Below are 24,178 nucleotides of genomic sequence, written 5' to 3' on the forward strand. Positions count from 1 at the left end.
ATCTCTTTAGCTGTATCTCATTTTGTCATTTAGCTCTTGGAGAAAGCATTGACAGGTTCACTTTCTAGCCTACACTGTGGATGTTTACTCAATAAACACAGTACAACTGTCTGTGTTAATAGTTTATTTAGATTGAGTTGTCTGTATCAGTGACTTAGATAGTGATCAGATCATATTTCATTAGCAATAAATGCAGATATCCTGGCAGATATCCAAAGGGTTCACTAGCATTTTCCTGCAACTTAACATTGCACATTGAACTGAAACATTGGGTTCTGTTCAGAAATAGGTTAATTAGAGATTAATGGTGATTTACATAGCCTGAACAAAGTGTAAATCAGGGTGTCAGCTCATTTTTTATTATAAAACAGAAGCATCCCAACTCCTAATACGCATAACTGTAAAAGGTGAAAGAGTGTTTTAATGTGAGAATATTAAGGGAATGGAAAGTGATGCAATGTTAAATAAGACATATGTTTCTGAGCAAAGCATGTGAGAAACCTATTTGTGTGTGGTCACACATCACCCTCAGAGAGGGTCCAGAGAAGCTTTGCAGTTACTCACCACACTAAGTCATAGCCATCACCCTAATCTACAAATCGCACAAATAATATCACCCCTAGAGATTCTTCAACTGCATAAATGGGTTGATCACACAAAAACAAAGTACTGTTATACTGTAATGTACTTTAGCTTGTAAAAGTACTTCATACTCTAAGTGAAACTTAATGTTCCCTGTTTTAACCAAGGCTTTAATAAACTTTAAATTTGCAGTTACTTATAATAGCATCCATAGCCATTACCATAACACCCCATAACACTCAGAAAAAACTGCAAAACTGCACATTACACACTTGAACATATTTAGCACTTTTAAGCACATTAGCACAATAACACCTTGTTCACTCAGGAGGAGTGCCCTGTGTCCAGTTCTGCTGTCTGACAGAAATACATATGAGAAGTGTCTGCCATGTGACTTTACCAAAATTGAGTAATCACCCGAATTTCATTTGAAAATCATCTGACAGACGCCATCCAGGTGATTCTTCTACAGCCACTCCATTCTTGCTGGTCTTCCTATGCGTGCTTGATCCAGAATGCGGCAGGATGACTTGTCTTCAATGTTTCTAGCCATGTAACTCCTCTGCTGCATCTTCTTCACTGGCTTCCTGTACCTGCCCACATCAGAATCAAACACCTGACCAACAAAGCCAAAAATGTGCATGTCCTCCATACCTGATGGCAACAGTAAAAACCCAGTCTGTACCAAGAGGCCTTAGAGTTTCAAGTACGGCCCAGCTTGACCCACCATTCCTTAAGAGGAAAGCAAGAATCCAGACTTTTGTCTGTCCTGGCACCTAAGTGGGGGGACAACCTCCTCCTGGGTGGAGTCGCTTGCTGTCTTTAAATGCAGACTGAAGCCTTATCTCTATCAAGCGTGCTTAAATCATCACTTATCTTGCACTTATTAAAGGCTTATGATTGTACTCATGGTTTGAGGAGAAGGTTTGTTTACGTTTATTTTTTTTAAGGTGCATGTTTATTAACAGTTTCACTAAATCAATCATATTTCCATGTATTTTTGTAACATATGGGTTGAGGCAGGCTGCATGTGCAGAAAGACTTTATTAGGGCTAAAGCAATACAGGGGGGCAGGTATGCAAACCCATAATCCAGTTTAGAATACAAGACAGAGGGTCAAAACCAGAATAAACAACAAAGAGCCACAAACTAAAGTGTTTGTGGCTTTGTTGTTTATTCTGGTTTTGACCCTCTGATTTGTAACAGAACAGTGACTTCACCAAGAACACCCAAAACTGAGATGCTTAAGAGGAGTCATAATCAGTCCAATCCTGAACAGCACATGTGTGCTGGATATAAGCCTCAGATGAAGGGCGGAGCTTAGCCCATGCACACAGGAGCAAAAAAATCTATGCATGAGCTCCCCACTGAGGCCAGCAGAGGGAACATTAAAATTTTCAACATCAGGTCTAAAAAAAATAAAATATAAATCATGTCAGGGGCAACAGCACTGTGATCACTGATGGCATTAAAAACGTATTTGTATACCTATGTGGAAAATCTTTAAGTATTAAATCAATGAATGATTTATCAGGATACTGCAAGTTTGGCCTAGTACAGCTGTCAACTAACTAAAGAAACTAAATTACAAAATGTTTTAAAATCATCACATATTAACTGTAACCAATTCAACTCTCCAATTAAAACAATTTGGTTAAATTTTATTGACGGCAAAAGTTGTGCTGAGGAAGAAAGAGCATCAATATGAGCTAAAGGTGTATAATAATAATAATAACATATAACAACCAACATTAGTGAGCTATGGTTATTTAGAGATCACCAATTTCAGAGCCAGAGCTATATGTAATCAGTGTACAGGGTGGACAGGGTCATTAATTCTGGTCCTTGAAAGTCCAATGTGGTTTCCCTGTTCAAACACACGTGATTTATCACATATGTCCGTTGCCAGGTTTAGTAGGTACATTTAAATGACTCATTGTTTGTAGGACCACAGTTGATGACCCCTGGCATGTCATGAAGCTACTGTCTTTTTTGTGATCATGTAATAGATGCATGCAATATGTAGCACCCATCTCTGGTCCTGGACTCACCACTGTTCTTCACAGTTTGGTGTTTTTCCTGCTCTAATACACACATTAAAGGAACAATAGAGAATAGGTTTAGGGGCGACAGGATAGCTTATGTTAGTATAATGTACTATAATAATGCTCTAACAAGTTCTGTTAAATGTAGCAGTTGGAACATTTTGGATTTGGATCCTTAGAGTTGGACGTACGTCAGCATCAAATATCTTTTTATACCCAATGTAGAGTTTAGCTGAGCGCCATTACATTACTTCTGCTTGACTTCTAAAGGACATTCCTCAGTGCTGCAGTCAGGTTGTGGTTGTAGATCTGTGTTCTGATACACAACTGCACATTACCACTTAACATTCAGCATTTGCATTGGGGAGGGGTAAAACTGCTACTATGAGCACAGTGGTAAATTCCCAAGATCAACAAAATGGCCAGCATCTAACAGCTGCAAACACCAGCGGTCAGCAATCCAGAAAGTAGAACTAGTGTTCCTACACCATTCAGCATTTAAGTAAACACACAAATGCTGTATTTTATTTTTGAGAACAGGCTGACTTTGAAGCTGCAGCAAGGCCTGGTGGTGGCAGACATGAGTACCAGTTGTTATCATGGCTCATACATGTATAAGTTTAAGTTAGATTCAAGCTGCACCAATAAATCGCCCTGCTTGACACACCAAGTAGCTGCTACCACCTACCATGCCGCAAGAAAAAAAACTGTGTTGCAAAAACAAAAATCAACTTTTTTTGTGGGTGGCCAAATGGCATGCTGTTTTTGCTTAGTACAATCAGAGGTGGTAGATGAGCACACATCACATACTTAAGTAAACATACAAATATTCCAATTAGAAAATACGTAAAATGTAAAAGTTGAAGTATGATATTACATTTTTTACACAAGTGAATGTATAAAAGCATGCACTCTTAAATGTACCTAAAGTAAAAAAAAAAGTACGTCTTTTAAAAAGGGCTTCTCTTTTCTTGATTTTAAACATTTCGTGGAATGTTTTTGAGTTACAGATGAACACAACCATGAATGTAAATAATGGCTTATGGTAGAACAGCAATATCATCTGCAAAATCCTTCATGCCATTTTAATCTCTGCTATTTTGTGCAGCAAACATTAAAACTAGCCAAATTAAAATACTGAGTTCACTAGTTTTATATTCAGTTCAATAATAAATGTAGTAATACATGGTTCTCAGCTCTGATTCGCCGACCATGTGATTAACATAAATACGTGCACCTTTACCTTTACCTTAACACTGATAGTCTGTTTCTGTCTTTACATTTAGACCTTAGCTTTAACAATATTTACTAACATAGCAAAATAAAAACTGACACCACCCATCTAAAATCAACCCCTCCTCTCCTGTTTAACTGGGAGAATGGTTGGGATGCACAGATGCATCATAATTAGCAGATTTTCAGGTAACAGTAGAAGCAGCACACTGGTCTGACCTACTTATATCTTGTAGAGCCATGACCTTTTTGTCTACCTACTAGAAGCACCATGTTTGGGTTCAGCGGTCAGTGCTTCATTACCAAGAGCAAGTCTTTATACAAGGAAGCTGTTACTGACATATAAAGATCAGTATATCTCCCTTAATTTTTTATCAATTCTGGTAACATGACTACTACTTCTAAATTTACAGACAAAAGACAAAAGAAAGGAATGGCTCTAACATTTTCGATTAGGTCTGATTTGCAAATCCACAAACATTGTGTGGGGTAATTTACCACAGCATGACAATAGCATGAGATAAGATTATGAGAACTTCCAGTACTAACAAATGTCTGAAAAGACAACCATGAGACAAAGTTTCAAATTTTAAAAATATATTTGTTTTAGCTTAAAAAAAGATAATGTTTTAACAAAAAAATGTTTTTGCATTACAGATATAAAAATAAACATATGTATAAAAGATTAAAAGAATTAAAAGAATAAAATAGTAAAATAGTTGATAGGTCAACACATTCACAACTGACAGAGAGAGAAAAAAAATCCCCATAAAGCACAGTGAGAGGTTAAGAGCACCCTTGGCTGTCCCCTTCCCAAACCTAACACAGACTTGGTCCAAGTAATTATACCCTTATGCAGATTATATGTAAATCAAACATAAGCAAGATACGTAACTTCAGATTTACTATATTAAACTCATTGATATCATAATCCCTATGATTGGTCAAAACTTATAACTAATGATTAAGTAGAAAACTATTGGATAGCATCTATCAATATGACTATGTCATTCATGTCAAAATGTTGTTGGTCAGCTCTGATGACCGTGAGTGGTCCACTGTGCTCCAGCAGCTTAAAGATGAACACAAGAAGTTCTTATCTAATGTCACTGTGTCCTTCTTGAACACAAAACCAGTCCTTAATCGTCCTGTGTCAAAGTGTCTTAAAGTCTCTGAAAAGGTGAAAGAGGAGAAATGAATGGTTGTTTTCAAGGCACCCCTTGCGTCCTCCTACTTTCTCTCACTCACAGATAACTGAGGGTCCCTTTGGACGCCATCCATACTAAGTGTTGCTTCAGAGACTGACCTTATCTGATCTCATTTCTAATTTTACTCTCAAGAAGTTCCAGGGACGTATTCATTGCTGCAATGGACCAGTACTTCAACTGCACAAAGGTACACACACAGGCAGTGACACACACTGTTAACATATGTCAACTAAGATGTCTTTACCATTTACCACAGGAAAGGGTTAATAAACTTCAATCCCCTAAAACCAACAAACAACTCAATACTCACCAAGAGAACCAAGAAGAATCAAAATAATTAGTGTGACAAGAATATAGATATAATTTGATCCATTCACATATACAGCTGTTTTAAATTCTCCAACTTCAACCTGAAAAACAGAGAAAGATAGTCTGTAAAACTATATCATAATTCAGATGATCTGAAATCCATTTGAGGCGTCCATAAATCAATAAGGACATTACAACAGGTGGTAGATGATATACTGAATCTGTTGTACCTTAATTGAGTCCACATTGATTACATCTTCCTTCTCGCCCAAAATCGTACAGATGACAGCAGTGGGTGTAATCTCCTTTATTTTACACTCATGTAACTTCTCTCCAGATAATCCCCAAACCTTTACATCTGCAATACTAATACTCAGCATGTCTGTCTTTTTCTAGAGGGGGAATAGAAAGCATGAGAGACAGAAAGTAAGATAACAAAAAAAAATTTATATAAAGTTTTATAAAGACAGTGACTTGCTAAATTAGGATTACATAAGACCCCAAACCTTAATAGTACTGCATGTAAAGCAAGTGCTGTACCACAGGTGTAGCCCAAAGCTGTTCTAAAACCATAAAGCCAGGCTCACCCCAGCTTTAGCGTACTGGTTTATTAGCATTTGTTACTTCTTAAGCCTTCTAAGAATAGAATCATACAGGGAACAGCAGTATAAGAAAGTAAGAAAGTTTCTTCAATAATGCAAGAAAGATTTTTTCTCCAGTAGTCAAATACACCCCGTTACTCCAAATTTACAATTACAGTGGTATGAAAAAGTACCCTAATCATTTTACGGATTTTCCTTTAGCACTAACTATTGGAACTCATTGACCCTTGACCTACATACAAAGGTGAATCCAATTATGAGAAGGAGGTTAAGGTGGCCAATTGCAGATTGTTTCTCCTCTTTGCATCTTCTTTGAAGAGTAGCAACATGGGAGCCTCTAAACAACTCACAAATGAAAACAAAGAGTGTACATCATCATGATTTAGGGGAAGGTACTAAGAGCTATCTCAGAGATTTTGGAATAAGGTGCTATAGATGTAATAAAGCTTTTTACAAAGAGTTTTTGGACAGAACAAGGGGTGGTATGCATGGCAGAAAAGGAACACAACATTCCAAGACACTTGCTACCCACAGTACAATTTGGTGGCGGTTCCTTCATGCTGTGGGGCTGTGTGGCCAGTGCAGGTACTGGAAATCTTGTTAAAGTTGAGGGTCGCATGGATTCCAGTCAATATCAGCACTTTAACAAGACAACGACCCTAAACACTGCTCAAAATCTACTAAGGCATTCATGCAGAGGAACAAGTACAATGATCTGGAATGGCCATCTTAGTCCCCAGACCTGAACATTATTGAAAATCTGTGGTGTGATTTAAAGTGGGCTGTCCATGCTTGGAAACCATCAAACCTGACTGAACTGGAGATGTTTTGTAAAGAGGAACAGTCCAAAATACCTTCAACCAGAATCCAGACTTTCATTGGAAGCTATAGGAAGCGTTTAGAGGCTGTTATTTCTGCAAAAGGAGGATCTACTAAATACTGATGTAATTTTTCTGTTGGGGTGCCCAAATTTATGCACCTGCCTAATTTTGTTTAAATAACTATTGCACACTTTCTGTAAATCATTACATTTCACTTCTCAAATATCACTGTGTTCGTCTGCTGAACAACCAATGATTTATAAAGGAAAATCATCAGAATTATCAGGGGTGCCCAAGCTTTTTCTAAACCACTGTACAACAGCAACAACAGCTTAGACTATATGTCTGAAATAACATCAACAAATGTTGCTTTACCTGTATGGTGACCTGTATGACACCTGTGCCAAAGGTAGAAAAGGTGATGAATTCTGGATCTGGGAGGTAAGAAAGTTTGTCTACACAGTCCACTGTTGTGTTCCCCACTCTGAGAGAGACATTGAATGAGTCCTTGTATTCTCTCAGACCATGAGTGTGGAACCAAAATGTCTATGAGAAAGTAAAATACAATGTTTCTCATTGTTAAAAAGGTTTGCTGCACTCATTCTGATAGATAAACACATTTTCATACCTTGTTTAAGAAGAACACTGGGGTGATCACTTTGGGAGAAACAATAACTGTATCCACATACTTCAAATTGTCCCCACGCAATTGGATTTTCCTCCCGCCACTGAATAAAAATATTAAACACTTAATCAGTGAAGGCTTTGATGGGTATGATCTAACTGATGTAAATATTTTGTGAGTAATATGATATTTATTTTAAAGGAAACATATTTTAATGTTAAATACTTACAACTATGACTATTTAGGACTAGAGTGTGAAATATGTGAATACTGTGGGCGTATTTTTATCTCATACTAACGTTCAGGGTACAGTCAGTAGAAGATGAATTTAGTTATCACATTGAGGTATCACAGTCACAGTCATTGTCAGGAAAAGCCCTGGCCCTGGCCCTGGCTCTGGCCAATACAAATGTTTACAAGCTCTATAAACTTCTCAAACCTTGCATCTTAACGGGAATGGTGGAGATCAAGCTGAGATCAGGAAGGCCAAAAAACATTTTTGAGAGAGCCGCTCATAAGACTGCTAGAATGGCAAGTCCTTTAAAATCCTTCATTTAATTGCAAAAGACCTTCAGATAGACTTAACAGATACAATCTGTTTTACTGTGCTGCAACATCTGCATAAATTAGACCTTTATGGAAAAGTAATTAAATTACATATACATTTCTTGCATTCTCAGCATAAAATTAAATGTCAAAGGTTTTTTAAAGAAACATTAAAACAATTCATGCATTCATGCAATGCAACATTGATGCATTTTGGAAAGAATGGCTGTAACAACCAAAGGTAAGTCTTTGTTTAGAAAAAAAAAAAATTAAGGACAGGGATGGACTAATCATGCCTTGATCCTGTGTGGGACACACACAGGCCAATTTTAGAATCACACATCACAAGAATACCCAACCTTTGACTCAAGCCCTTTCCTTTTCTCGTATTTACATGGATGCATGCAGATAAGACGATCATTTTAAAATTCATAGTTTAGATGAAGTTGTGAAAATGTGTCCAATACTTATTTTCTAAAATGAAAAAGCAGTTCTGGCAACATCCACATATGACTAATGGTGTTGGTCAAACTAAATGTATATTTTATTTCTAAATACTGATGCTTTTATTATCAAATCTTTAAAAGAGTTTCTACCCAAAGAGTGTAAGTGTCTTTCTCTGTACTGTACCTGGCCCAGGTGACTGAAGGCTGCAGTCCAGTACAGGTGGGCTGGGAGCCATATGTGATGATGGTGTTGCTGTGACAATGGCCATCTGCTGTAACCACACACACCCTTGTGCTTCCTTTATTTCCACTTGGAATATTGAACTTCAGAGTGTCACTGGAGCGCTCAGTCACTGGAGTCCTGATAATGAAACAGCAGATTTACAAAATAGACATACAAAATATCCTGTACATAATCATGTACACACACACACACACACTACATACACTTTTAGTGACACTTACTCCTTGGTAGTGCACTCTGCGAATCCTTGGAAGCGAATGTTCTCAACCAGTCTTAGGTTTTTGCCTTTCATCACAGCATTGTTTCTGCCATGAAAGGAGACTTCATTGGGCTCCAGAGAGAGGATCTCTGGCTAATAAAGAGAATGAAGAAAAGATACATTTAATACTGGTTATAGACCATACACATGATAATACATGGTACATTTGACACAAAGAAGCTGATGTCTAAACTATTTTTGTGATGCATGAAATGATACTTGTTAATAAAAGATGGGGAAAAACCTGATCTGTTACACTGCGTTTTTTATCTGCAGTTCTTTTTTTAAAACCCTCAGTTCTGTAGGTCACTTACTACATTTTCTCCAGAGGATAATCCTTGACACGCGTCCTATTGAGGGGGGAGGTGGACAAATGACTAAAGCAGTTCACATCAAGACTGAATAGCATTTGAACAGTATTTGTTTTCTCAAAAATAACAAAAGTGACAAACATTGAAGGTGAGGCTGTCGACAGAGCCGTGAGTCCAGCTGCACTCCTGACTACTGGAGAACCAATGACACCCTGCTGAGACACACGCTACACACCTGCACATAAAACCACACACACACCAATCCAGAGTTAAATGTGGATACATTACATTACAGTTTTACCAGCATTGCCCTAATACCAGTATTAGAAAGTATGGACTCTGTATCAAAGTAAGCATTTAAACCCTAAAGCCTTTATGTGGCCTCAGCTGCAAACAAGTCTTACTTAGCATATGGAGAAGTCTCGGTGATGTCTGGGCAGCTCCTCAGTTTCAGGTTCTCTGTGATTGTCTGATTTCCTATAGTGACCGTCGCTGTGACTGGAGAGACAAGACATATTGCTGTGGTAACCTATTCACAGTATAATTTTTCCACTGTGGTTAACATAGTTTTATTGTATGTATGTTTTGACATTTTAATAAAATGGCTCTTTGTTAGGGTTCCTTATTGTCTGTTCTTCATTTTTCCTTCCCCCTCGGTTAACTGCTTTTAAAGTGAACTTAAACGAACCATTAGCAGGCAGGCGCTGACTGAGGAAACTGCAGGAGCAGCTGGGGAAGACTGCATTTGGGCTGCACAGATCCTCAGCTCCTGCTTTGAAGGTACATGTAAAGGTAGGATTATGTGTGCCCTCCACATTTAAGTGGAGATTCAGAGTGACCTGAATGAGAGAGCAGAATAGTGAACAAACATGTCAAAAAAGATCAAATAAAATATTACAATGATGACATCTTTTACCTAAAAGTAATGTACCTCTGTGGAGACTTCACTTATGAGAAAAGTGATTAGTTTTTTCTGAAAAGAATCTTCAGGAATGGAGATCCAAGAAGAGCTTGAACACTCAGCGTTGGTGGAGCACCTAGAGTGACATGATAGATGATAGTCACACATTGTGGCTCTTTGGTGTTTAGGAGCTTATTTGCGGAACGCGATGATATTCAGCACGCAGCAATTGGTTCATAACACTTCTTGTTATAAAATTCTGCATATCAATACACATTCTCTATGTTCAAGTAATGTGTTTGAAAGAAATGAAATGGCTCTGCAAATTTGGCGTAGTTTCACTATGACTCTTTGCATTTTGTGATGTAGTAAACTTTTTTCAGACTGTTGATACTACTGGGCCAAGTGTCCTGACAAGCCTTTTAATTTAATAAGCCGTGTCACGCAGGATATTTATTAATAAATGAGGATTACTAGGATTACCAAATAAAGCAATACAATAATCACACAGAAACAGGCCAAGTCAACAAACCATAAAACCAAAATACACATGCACAAGATCAGACAAGGGACAACTGAAACAAAGGGCTACTCATACAGAGACTAACAAGGGAGTCACCTGGGACTAACAGGGGGGCTTGGCTACAAAGAAGACACAGGTGGGAACACTAATGGACAGGCGGGGCAAGGACAGACAAAACACAAACAGGAGCACATGGCAACACAAAACAGGCAGACATGACAGAACAGGGGCAGGCATGACAGCTGTTTAATGAACTAATTATTTTCATTTTTACTAACATGATTTTTTTTTTTACTAACATGAGTTTTAGAGATTTCTATTTTTAAATACATAAAACTCTCAAATGTTTAGTCAAAGTTTTTAAAATTGCTAATGTTTTTATGGCTGTTGTATCTACATTTCTATATAGAACCATTGTTTTTCCTTTATCTAATTTTTTCTCCCAATTTGGTTCTGCTAAATAACCCAACTGCTTGTAACTCCCCCTAGCACTAGCAGTGCTCCCAACACTAGGAGGGTAAGGACTATGGATTATGTCAATGACAAGGATGTTCAAAAGGGAGGTAAATGTAACATTGTTCCCTATTCCAAATTATAGCCCTCTCTGATAATAAATAGACTTGTGTTGTAGACTAGTATGTTAAAAATAGCTAGGTACTTTGGAGGGTGAATTGCTCTAATGTGGGATGCTAAAGCATTATTTGGTGTAGGTCTCCCTTAAATAAAGTCTATTAAACTATTGGTTAACACAAACTGTGATGGCATGTGATCAAAATCACATGACTTCTCAAATGTCCAATCTTAGATTAGGTTGGAGCAATGTTTAAACAGAAGGAACACCATGTATAGATCACCCAAAGGTCAGTGACGTGAAGTTTAGACAAAAATGTTAAGGTTAAACGTTTAGCACAGGACTGTGCTAAACAGTTATTTTTTTATGGCTTTATGTGTGTTTATATGTGTTTAATACTGATTTTTGTCTGTATAGTAGATATGATAATATATCCTAATGGCTTTTTAATATTCTCAACATTCAGTGGAATTTAATATAAAAAGTATTTATTTCAAGTAATTTTGGAGCATTGGTCCATTCAATAATTTCACTATAAAAAATGACCTGCTAGATTCATATTATGTGACAAATTAAAATCCATCTAATGAAGATGAAAAGGTTTGCTTGACAGTAACAAAATAACAAAAATACATAAAAACTATTACTGATTGTTACATGTAACTATTGTAACATGTAACACCCATTCCCATAAGCCTCGGTTTTGTAACTGCAATAACATAACTGGTAATACCACTAAGCATGGGATTGCAAATTTAGCCCTTAGTGTTTCTGACCTGAGAAGTATTTATTACATGAATGGATGTTTATAACCATTTGGTAAAATAGTGGTTATTAACATGCATTTATGTAATGTAAAATAAAATAAAATAAAAAAAAACATTGCTAGGTTGTAATTTGTCATTGTGGATAGGTGCCAGGTCCATGCTGGAAAAGGAAATCAGCATCTGTGTATGTGCTGAACCAGTATTTATACGGTTTGAATAGCAATTTACTCAACTTGAAATTAAATATTCTGATTATTTGAAATACTGGATTTCTGATTAATGAGTTATAAGCCATATTGATGTGAAAAGACATAAAATGTCACTTTAGGAATAATGAATAAAATATATCAGAGTTTACCATTATAAAGTCATTTATGAACAAAACAATCAAATATTATTCTAATCTAGTTTATTATTCTTAAGCTGCTCTAGTAGTTTTCTGCCTAATGTATGATTAGTTAATTACTTTGTCAACCCAGGACTAAAACTTAGAGATACTACATTTCGTTTACCTGATTTGGCATTTTGAGTCACTGAGATAAGTAAATATGACTTTGCATGAAAGTAAGCAAAAACATGTCTGGTCAACATATTTCACCCTGATACAGTGCCAACAAGATTTTCTGTGTTACCTGAGCAAGCAATTTTATGTGACACAACATGGTTGATTGTTTAAGCTTTTGCACAAGCAGACACGCTAACCACAGTATTGAAAGCTGTAAGAGCACTTGTTGAGTGTAACTACACTGGATGAATACTGCAATGTTTACTCTCACAACTGAATAGAATAGAAATTTTGTTGTACCTTTACAATTCAAGTTCTTAACAGCCTGAATAAAATAACCAATATTGTTTAAACAAGCAAATCTAAGTTGGCTAAACAAATTTTCTGAACGCCAGAAACATACTCAACACAAATGCCAATGACAAGCCAGCACTCTGCATGGTCATGCTGTACAAAGGAGGGCAAATCAAAATCACAATTGTTCAGCCTTGAAAGCGTGAAAAAAGTGGCTGTAGCAACTTGTCTATTTTGCATTTAAAAATGCGTCCTGACACAACTTGGCATCTATGCACAAAACATACATAGCTTGAAGTGCATTTGTGTATTTGCGTAAAGTATGTTTCAGACCTAAGAATAACAACAGCAAGCATTTGTAAAGATAAAAAATCATTGTGCAGCATGTTGACTTAATATTATTTTTTTTTTACAGTATATGTCTATTTAACGCTACCTAAACATGTAAAACAGAGTTGGAGGAATCGGATATTTGTGTGAAAATGACAATAAAGAAAAAGGGAAAAAAGGAAAACAGTTTGTTGGTAGTATACTATCTTAAATAAGTAAAAGGCTTTGTAACAATGAAGTGCATGTAATGATATACAATTCTGACTTTCTGCAGTTTACTGTAAACAAGAACATGTTGAGTTTACTTACAGATATGTAAGAACTGGTGAGAAACTTACTTGCTTGTTGTCACACACCAGCCACACAAAGGGTCCGGTGAAGACCTGCAGTCTCTTAAGGTGCTGTATGTACCACACTGAGTAACTGCAACCCGCCTAATCTACAAACCACACACAAATACAGCAATGTATCTGAAATTAAATGTATGCCATAATTTAAAGACTAATCCCATAAATCCATTTCCTGATGGCTACATAACTGACTGTCAAACATTGTTTTTACAATAAACAGTCATTCTAGAAAGTCGATCTATGTTACTATCTAAAAGATATTTATTAGAGCCAAATAACTTCAGGTCCACCTTCATTTCAATTCATTGCATTTTTATTGGTGCTCAATTGGACATCATAACTAATGTCTGGTCCCAGACTTTACAATCACTGTTGGTCAATTAGTTCAATCAATGTGCCAAAATACCATTTTTTAGACCTCAGATTTGTATCACTCACTTGATTTCTCAAAGCTATGTAAATGTACTGATTATCCACTGGGTCAAAAAGCATTCTGGGAAACACCATCCTATCATCATCGGATCTGTACAGTACAGTCACACAGCCAGATCTAAAATTCTTATCCAGCACCATCTGCAGAGACAGAAAAAAGACATCATGATGATCTGCTTGTGGCATCTGGTTACTAGTCAAACCATAAAAACCAACATTGAATATATATATATATATATATATATATATATATATATATATATATATATTTATATATATATATATTTTTTTTTTACACAACTAAAATAAATAATAACAATTTACTTGTACTAATGGATTTTAGCAAATACCATTTGCTGGGTTCTGCACTGAAACTCTGATTTTGAAGAAGGTGCATTTCACAAGTATCGTTTTAGGATTAAAAGATCTCAAAAGTGATCTCAAAATCAATAAATATTATTATGCCCAGTTCATAGTTATATGATAGTAATCCTACTATGGACAAATTGTACAAAGAAAAGGTTCTTACATTATATATTTATTTTTTTAAGTTGACTGATATTGGACTTGGATCCTATTAGAGATTAGACAAGAGACAGAAAAACAGACCTTCATCAGTTGGCCATTATTAGTTCCAATGTAGATCACAATCCAGGATCCTTTCTTCTCTGCTGCTACAGAGGTCATTGAGCTGTGTCTTAACACCACAGCACGAGGAGCCAGAACAGCATTTCCCCCCTACAGAGACACAAAACATCACGAGCATTAGAAATGTCCAATACTGATCTATTTAATCTGATTCTAAATGCTGAAGACAAAGTGACACACAGTGCAGATACTGCTTAATATTATAAATTATCATTCAGATTTGTTCCACATATCTGTTATCTACTGTATATAGATCTATACATATCTATATTCCAACCTCAGGTGTGCACGCTGGACTACAGGTGAATTGTGAAGGCACTTGGCTTCTGATCTGGCTGAAGTCGTAAATGGCCAGTACAGTGTTCTCCAGCTCTGCTTGTGCAGTGAATACTCCCACCCAGAGAAGCGGAGATCCAGAGGAGATAACAGCAGATGACAGGAGCTTTCGATGGGGTTTATCATCACAGCACTGTAACTCTGCACCTTTCAGAGATTTGGTCATATCTGATTTGATGTGACTGTTCTCCATCCTTAAGACCATCACTGCTGCATCTGCTTCAGGGTTAACGTTCACCAGCAGGTACGAGTGAGAGGGAGATGATGTCTGGAACCCGTCAACCCACTCAACATCTCCTTGTGGTGAAATGTTGGCTGAAGCTGAGGCTTGTGATTTTGAGAAGATTCCTCCTGTCTGGGAATCCAGAGTGTTCCTCAAAGTCACACCACCATCGTCGAGAGATCCACAGTCTTTCTGGACAGCTTTCTTTTTAACTTGGTCTTCATTCTCTCTGGCAACCAGTATATATGCACCATTTTCTGAGTTACGTTCATGAAAATCTACTAGAAAAGCGACAGATGATTCCTCCACAGACGGTCCAGCAGACACCCCCTTCCTGTAGATACTTCTGGATAGATCATCTAGATCAAGAACTTCACAGTAGCCACAGTCAGAGGTCCCACAGCTGATCAGGGTCTTGTTCATGTCGAAAGGCAGTAAAAGAGTAAGTCTGTTGGGGTGTGTGTGGTTAGATATGCCCTTGTGTTTCTCCACTACTAGATCATGCTTCATCTGGAGGAGCTGAGAGTCGGTCACAACGAACACTTTCCCGTTTCCAACAACAAAGTTCCTGATATCTCCATTAACGCTCTGCTCCATTAAAGAGAAAACACCACTTCTAAATAACAGAAGAAGGAGTCCCACTAAAACTGTCCTCATTTTGCCTGAGCGCAGTCTCAAACGCAGAGAGAGAGAGAGAGAGAGAGAGAGAGAGAGAGAGAGAGAGAGAGAAAGAGAGAGTATTCGTCTGATGAAGGCGAAGTATTCATGAAAATGACAGGTTTCTGGTTTCAAGAGTGTTTTGAGGGGGGTTTTCTTGGTTATGTACATCCGTGTTAACTGAGTTAAATGTGTAAAGTGTGCAACAGTTGAAGTGTGAGATCTTCATTAAACATGAGGATCATTTAGCGCTGGTCCACATCATATGTCACCTTCTGAGACTCCGGATTTTCTAGATAATTCAAATTCAAATTCAAACAAATTCAAACAAATCACTTTTCTGATTCAGCTCTGTATCCGCTGCCGCCAGTCTCCGACTTTTTAAATGTTTTGTTATGTTTTTAATTCTTAGCACACTTTTTAAAACTAGATTTTAACTAGATTGTAAAACATGAATATAGTACTATCTAATCTAGATTTTAAAACATGAAAATAGTACTCTTCCAACTAGATTTTAAAACACAAATACAATGCTAGATTTTAAAACTTGAATACAGTCCTCTTTTAACTAGAGCTTATAACATGAATATAGTACTCTCTAATCTAGATTTGAAAACATGGATACAATGCTAGGTTTTAAAAGTTGCATACAGTACTCTCCCAACTAGAATAAATAACATGAATACAGTACTAGATTTTAAAACACGAATATAGTACTAAACATGAATTCAGTACTAGAGTTAAAGACATGAATACAGTACTAGATTTCAAAACATAAATACAATGCTAGATTTTAAAACATGAATGCAGTACTAGATTTTAAAACATATATGCAATGCTAGATTTTAAAACACGAATATACTACTAGATTTTAAAACATGAATACAATGCTAGATTTTATAACATGAATATAGTACTCTCTAAACATATATGCAATGTTAGATTTTAAAACACGAATATAGTACTAGATTTTAAAACATGAATACAGTACTAGATTTTTAAACATGAATATAGTACTAGATTTTAAAACATGAATACAGTACTCTCCCAACTAGATTTTAAAACATGGATACATGTGGGTGGTGAATGCAATATTTTAATTAAATTAAATTCTACCTAAATTAACATTTTTATTAGCAGCCATTGTTTAAAAGTTCTTGATTTCTACTTGCAGCTAGCTGTATAGAGCCTCCATTGATCAGAGCATTCTTGGACACCGAGACCTTTCTTATTTCTTATGTAAGCAGCCAAAGTTGACAGAAAGAGATAATGATTCATTTGTCAAACAAAATTAAATAAACCAAATAAACATAATACTTGATTTTAAATGTACATTAATGTAATGAATTTATAATTAATATTTTACACCATTTTAAAAATGTTGTTTTATTGAACTTATTGGCTATAATTACGTCTGACACCTTATCAATGTAATTAGAACTTGTGCATTAAAAACACTGACTGTTTGAACACTAAGCTGTTTTGAAGCAGCAGGTGTGTGCGAATATATGGTCCTCAAAGGGCCTCAAGAAGCCAAAAAAATGTCAAGCTTCCTAATGTCTGACAAACAGTGTCAGTTACGGAATGCAGTGGTTAAGTTTAAGGAGTACTTTGTCCCCAAACAGAGAGTCACGTTAAAAATGTATTTTTTTCCCGCACTTGACTGAATTGCATACACTGAGTAAAACTTGTGACTTTCGTCAGCTAAAGGATTCACTCATTTATGACAAACTAGTATGTGGCCTTCCAGACCATGCAGACAAGAGGATGTTTATACCAGAGAAGCAGTGAAAACGTACCGCAGTTTGGCCACAAATAATTCCTTTCTTAGTGGAAAAGTTATATATTTGTTCCTGTATGTAGACATATTTGTTCCTGTAGTGAAGGGTGCTTGGGTAGTGTGTAAGTTGAAGTTAGAGCAAACCAAACACGTTTTAAAACGTACTCTGTGTGGTTTGTAGCCAAGAAGGAAGTGGAGGTTGTGAGCGGACATTGTACGTGTATGGCAGGGCGAGTTAGCGGTTTGACAAACGACAGGACGTGTATTTATCTGTACAGCATACAGCTCGAATTGAAACCACTGTGACATGTTAACCCTGTATGTGATGGCCTACAGACAAAAATGTTAGTAAATGCAATGCAATGCAACACAACTTAGTTTACTGAATATATTCATTATGAATTAACTGCTGTACTTTTGGGATGTTTTATTAAATAAAATATAAAATTGCAGAACCTGCATTCTTCCAGATTGACCCAAAACTAATGTCAGAATCTGACTATACTACCTCACTGGACTCAATATTTATTGCACACTGCATAATTTGCACACTATCCCTAATTTATTTATTATTCTTTGTCTGTATTGTGTTGTATTGTCTGTCTGCACTTGTACTGTGTTGCACTATGTTGCACCATGGTCCTGGAGGAACGTTGTTTCGTTTTACTGTGTACTCTGTATGTAGTTGAAATGACAATAAAAACCCACTTGACTTGACTTGACTTCTGTAAACCAGTCAGGCGCAAAATAGCTCTGAGTGACTCTTCACAGCATTTCTTTTCTGTGACAGCAGTATCCTCAAATATACCTTTTAAGCTTTCAAAGGTCAGCTATGGCCTCACAAGCAGAGGTGTATACGCACACTATGCTCTAATACCACCACAGATGCGCATAGAAAGCTAGCTATAGATGCAACAACATATAATACAGCACTCTCCAAAAACAGAACCTGAACAGGAGTTTGATGAATTAATGCATAATATCCTTTCATCGTTCATCTGAACTGCAAACCCCTTCAAGAATGTACAGTTGGCTAAATCCAATCCAAACCAATGGTTTGAGCAGAGGCAGGGTTGAATCACTGCCAGTTACTTTGATGAAGTTAAATGCTCAAGCTAGTGTGACATCAACAATCATAGGAGACACATCCAGCAAAAATACAGCTACTTTAGTCTGGGGTAGAGGGAACAAAAACATATATAGAGAGGCATGTATGTCAAAGCTGCCATCAAAGTTTAAAGGTAGAGGACACTGGGTTGGTAGTTAATCCAATATATGTTTTAAAGATGGCCTAGATAGATTAGTGCAATGCAAGTGCTGATTACAAACTACCGACTGACATAGTTAGAGAACACACTAGACAGTATTTGGGCTCAGATCAGACCTAAACCAGACTACTTTTACAGACAACATATTCTTAAAGAAATGTGCACACACAATATGAATGAACCATTCCTAACGGCTAACAGCATCTGCCTGTGTGAATCTCACCTCAAGATAAATGTTGTTTAGTGCAGAGCATGTCAACAGGTGTCCGATCTTAAATGTGTAGGGTTAAAAAGACAGCCACACGAGAGTGTGTTTACAGAGATCATAAAAGGAATATCATCTGACTCAACCGACAGCAACCAACAGTGAACTACATTTGAATTAGAACATTCTAGCTAATGCTGAAACACCTTTTGTAGATTGACTGGAAGGGTCTACCTAAATACTCAAAGCACAATCCCTTACATTATTATAAATAATATATATATATTTTTTTTTTAACTTTGTGTTACATATAAAAGCCCAGGACTATATAGGTAATTTAATCAACACAAGAAACTTAATACAGATTTAATCAACATGTTGGATAATCTACCTGCATGCACATCAATGTACATACCAGTTTAGGTGGTACTTTTGAGTTTTAATCAGAGAGCATTTTTATCTATAGACTCTTCAATCACTCTCTCAAACTGATATTCTCTTTCTGCAGCTCTGACATCCTTCATTGACAAGTCAGTTCCAACAGACATATCTCTGAAGTTTACATCTTGTGTGTGTGTGTCCGACTCTGCAGATCTTAGAGTTGCTAATCAGCACCCAGCCATCTTTTTTCACGGCAGCAATCCAACCATTTTGCTGTGCTCTGTCCCTGGCAACTGAACAACATGGTCCTAATTTAGACAATCTTTTAGTGAATCAAACAACAACAAAAGAGACCCGGTTATGGTTCTGGCTTTTGTTTTGAAGGCTGTTGTGGTATTTGCTTCTCCGTGCTTAAAGAATCAACTCAATCAATCATTTGCCTTCTACTATTCTCCAGACAGTTCTATATGTAATAGCATGTGGTAAAACTAAAACAAATGAAATGAAAAATAATCTATACATACAATACTAAAATTCCTGAAAATTTCCCCCATTTTCTCCCTGCCAAACAGAAGCATCTTAGGAACAGTCTTACACTTCTTACGCTCATGAATATTTATTCTACACTAGCAAACCACAAGCTAGCCATAAAGGCAGGGCAAGAGGACAGGCGTCATCCAAAGACAAAGTAAATGAAATGAAGTGATGTGTATAGTAACATATACATATAGAAAAACCTTCAATAAGTGTGGTAAGCAGATTATAAACAAATGTTATTAATGCAGTTAATTAAAATGTCTCTTGATAATCTACTGACTGTGTGCAGATGCTTCACTGCTGCTAAATCATTTATGCAGTCATTGCTCACCAATGGTCGCTAACCTGCTGAATGAATTTTTTCCTCAAGAATCATAAAGCTACCAGGCCCTGAGGCAGTAAAGCAGTCTTAAACCATGATACAAGTTTTGAAATTGGTGTGCATTTTCTTTTTCCGCCACACACAGCTTTATGCATTTGTGTTAAAAATAGCATTTTTTTTGACAGTTCCTTGCAGTCTTCTTTAGATCTAACAATCCTTGTGTTCTTTCTCGCCTCTTTCAGGGTTGCCTGTTCTGCTCTTGGAGTAATCTTAACAGACGGCTCACTCCTACAGGGAGTAGCAACAGTCCTGAATTTTCACCACTTGTAGATTGGCTTGTAGTTTGTCCAATCATGGATTGATGTACATCCAACTTCATGTGTCTCCATAAGTCAAGGTTCACACTAACCAGTCTTTCTAAAGAACAGATTTGTCAGTAACAAGGCTTTGTGTTCCTTTATATCTATATATCTCTTTAACTGAATCTCATTTTGTCAGTTAGCTCTTGGCGAAGGTATTCACACAGAGATTCACTTTCTAGCCTACACTGTGGATGTTTACTTAATAAAAGACATGAACAGTACAACTGTGTTACTAGTTTATTTAGATGGAGTTGTCTATAACAGTGACTTAGATAGTGATCAAATCATATTTCATTAGCAATAAATGCAGATATCCTGGTAATTCCAAAGGATTCACTGACATTTTCCTGCAACTCAGCATTACACATTGAACTGAAACACTGGGTTCTGTTCAGACAGGGTAATTAGAGATTAATGGTGATTTACATAGCCTGAACAAAGTGTAAATCAGGGTGTCAGCTCATTCTCGGTTATAAAACAGAGGCATCACAACTAGTGATACACATAACTGTAAGGCAGGTGAAAGTGTTTTACTGTGAGAATATTAAGGGCATGCAAAGTGATGCAGTGTTAAATAAGACATATGTTTCTGAGCAAAGCATGTGAGAAACCTACTTGTTGGTGGTCACACACCACCCTCGGAGAGGGTCTAGAGAAGCTTTGCAGTTACTGAAACTGCTGTACACACCACACCACCAACCTAATTTACAAACCGCACAAACACACTCGCCCTTAGAGAACTGCGTAAGTGAGTTCATCATTTCTTTAAAAAAAAATACCACATTTCTTTGTACTGCAATGTTTTTTAGCCTGTGAAAGATTTTTATACTCTAAGTGACACTTAATGTTCCATGTTTTAACCGAGGCTTTATTAACCATTAAATTTGCAGTTACTTCTCAAAGCATCCTTTAAACACCCCCATAACACTCAAATGATACACCAATCACACACTTAAACACATTTAACATAAGGCTCACACACATTGTTCACTGTGTCCAGTCCTGCATCTCACAAAAATACATATGAGAAGTGTCTGTCATGTGACTATCAAAATTGAGTCTGAGTAACTGCACTGGTTCCGGCACTCACCTGAATTTTGTTGCCGGCCCTGAAACCTGTTATGGTACCACTATGTATCACTGAAACATGCATTAAGTTTAGGATGTTTGAGATTTAAATAAGACCTTCAAAATCACCTCTAATGATGTGCTGCACCTGATTCTAATTGTAGACATTTTAAGTATTAATGAACGTGGACGTGTTTTCCTCACACATAAATAATTCAAAATACATTTAATTTGTTGTATTTGTTTAGTTATATTATTTCCATCACTTTGTTAAATAAAGGTTAAATGATATTTGTATGTAAACCAGGATATTTGCATGGTGCAGTTTATTGCAGTTGCAGTTCCACCACATACACTTTCAGTCAGTTCCTTGCTTAAGAAGAATCAACGCTGGGGGAAGAGCTTTCTCTTATAAAGCCCCACAACTCTGGAATAAACTTCCTGTTGCTGTTCGGGACTCAGACTCACTCAGTGTTTAAATTTAGATTAAAAACTTACCTTTTTCAATCTTTCAGATAATCCACCAGTGTACTGCACTGTCTTCACTGCTGATGTAGCCTGTTTACACACTAGCACTGTTCTGTATGGGTCTGATTACAGGTTCTGACCATTACTGTCGTCTTCCTACTTATTTTACAGGCCTACACCAGTCAATTCATATTCCTAAGCCCTTCTTAATTTTCTCTTTTCTTCTCTCTCTCCTCTGTTTGCTCGCTGCTGACGCAAGTTCATTTGTGGTTGGGTGTTGGTGCCTACCCTTTGGATCCTGTCTCGCTTTTGCTGTCCTGCTCTTGGTCCTTACATTGATTCATCCTGAATCCATCACTGCATAGCTGTGCACATTTTTTTAAGGTGCATATGGGTTGAGGCAAGCTGCATGTGCAGAGAGACTTTATTAGGGCTAAAGCAATACTCATCAGGACAGGCAGAGGTGAGGGAACAGTAAGACAGGTACAACACATGCAAACCCATAATCCAGTTCAGAAGACAGAGGGTCAAACCCAGAAAAAACAACAAAGAGCCACAAACACTTTAAGATTCAGAACAGAACACCCAAAACTGAGATGCTTAGGGGGAGTCATAATCAGTCCAATCATGAACAGAACCTGCATGCTGGAGATAAGCCTCAGGTGAAGGGTGGAGCTTAGCCCATGCACACAGGAGCAAAAAAAAATATGTATGAGCTCCCCACTGAGGCCAGCAGAGGGAACACTACCATTTTCAATATCAGGGATCAAATAATCTAAAATAGACTGCCCCATGTCTGGGGCAACAGCACAGTGATCACTGATGTCATTGTGAAAGTATTTGTATATCTATGTGGAAAATGTGTAAGATTTAAGTCAATAAACGATGATTCATCAAGACACTGAATCTTAAAAATCACAGAATCAAATAGCAAAACACTTTTGTAAGTCACTCTGGATAAGAGCGTCTGCTAAATGCCTTAAATGTAAATGTAAATGTAAATGAGTCCAATGTGTTTTTTCCTGCTTGAACACACCTGATTTTACATGTCGGTTCAATACAAGGTTTAGTGAGTGCATTAAAATCACGCCAGACAACAATTAATGAATCATAGCATATGATGTTTTGCCAAAGTTGTGTCATAAAGCTACTTTTTTGTGATCATGTTATGGATGCAAGCAACATATAGTACTCATCTCTGGTCCTGGACTCACCACTGTTCTGCATATTTTGTTTTTGTTCCTGCTCTAACACACCTGATCCAATGGAGTATTAAATTACTGAAAATACTGATATACTCTAGAATTAGGGCTTGACAAGAGGGCACTTTGACACTGGGGAAATGGTCTGGTGTTTTAGCACCACCCACTTGTACTTAAATAAAAACAGCAGTGTCTTGTTATTGCATGTGACCAGTAGAGGGCAGCATTATAACATGGCTGAAATGCTCCTCAACCTCAATATTAATGTTGTTACAATTTGCAAATAGAAACTGCAACAGAAACTGCAGTAGAATACAAATAAATCTAACACAAATAAGGAAAAGATATGAAAAAACACAAATTAAAAATGAAAAACAATAACAACAAAGTACATTTGTAGAATTTCACACAGGAAAGCACAAATCTAATGTTTATACACAATGTTTAAGCATTAGATTTGAATGCAGTGTTGAGTCTTCTCACCATGCCCAAATGTTTTCATGAAAGTTCACTGCCTTATGTAGGGTACTTCTCAGAACATGCCACTGCCACATTTATATCTTTAGGCAACTTCCTGTTGACAGACACAGCTGATATCTGCTCTGGTAGCTGTCGGTGACTGCATATTTCTTATTTGTAAAGATGCTTTGACACCACATGCAGCTAGCACCTCTGCAGTTCCACACCTATATAAATTTATTTAAAGGTATTTATTTTTTCCTGTTACAAATCCTAATACAATAGGCCTGTATGTAGGCCTGTAATTACCTAAAGCATTAGTGTGTTAGAGACGAGCAATACATATCCTACATAGCAC

General features: G+C 36.9%; 1 protein-coding gene across 1 annotated transcript; it reads right to left on the reverse strand.

Moving 5' to 3' along the window:
• Positions 1–1,048: 1,048 nt before the first annotated feature.
• LOC140549683 (plexin-C1-like) lies at positions 1,049–15,768 on the reverse strand. The gene is made up of 16 exons (XM_072673432.1): positions 14,830–15,768; positions 14,514–14,642; positions 13,911–14,045; positions 13,461–13,561; positions 10,163–10,268; positions 9,920–10,070; positions 9,636–9,729; positions 9,373–9,466; positions 9,235–9,270; positions 8,883–9,013; positions 8,602–8,778; positions 7,429–7,528; positions 7,176–7,346; positions 5,608–5,769; positions 5,379–5,478; positions 1,049–1,236 (listed from the first exon to the last, which is right to left on the reverse strand). The coding sequence occupies exons 1-16, from the start codon at positions 15,766–15,768 to the stop codon at positions 1,049–1,051; spliced, it is 2,814 nt and encodes a 937-aa protein (XP_072529533.1).
• Positions 15,769–24,178: the final 8,410 nt, after the last annotated feature.

Source organism: Salminus brasiliensis, chromosome 2 (assembly GCF_030463535.1).
Source record: "Salminus brasiliensis chromosome 2, fSalBra1.hap2, whole genome shotgun sequence".
Taxonomy (NCBI): Eukaryota; Metazoa; Chordata; class Actinopteri; order Characiformes; family Bryconidae; genus Salminus; species Salminus brasiliensis.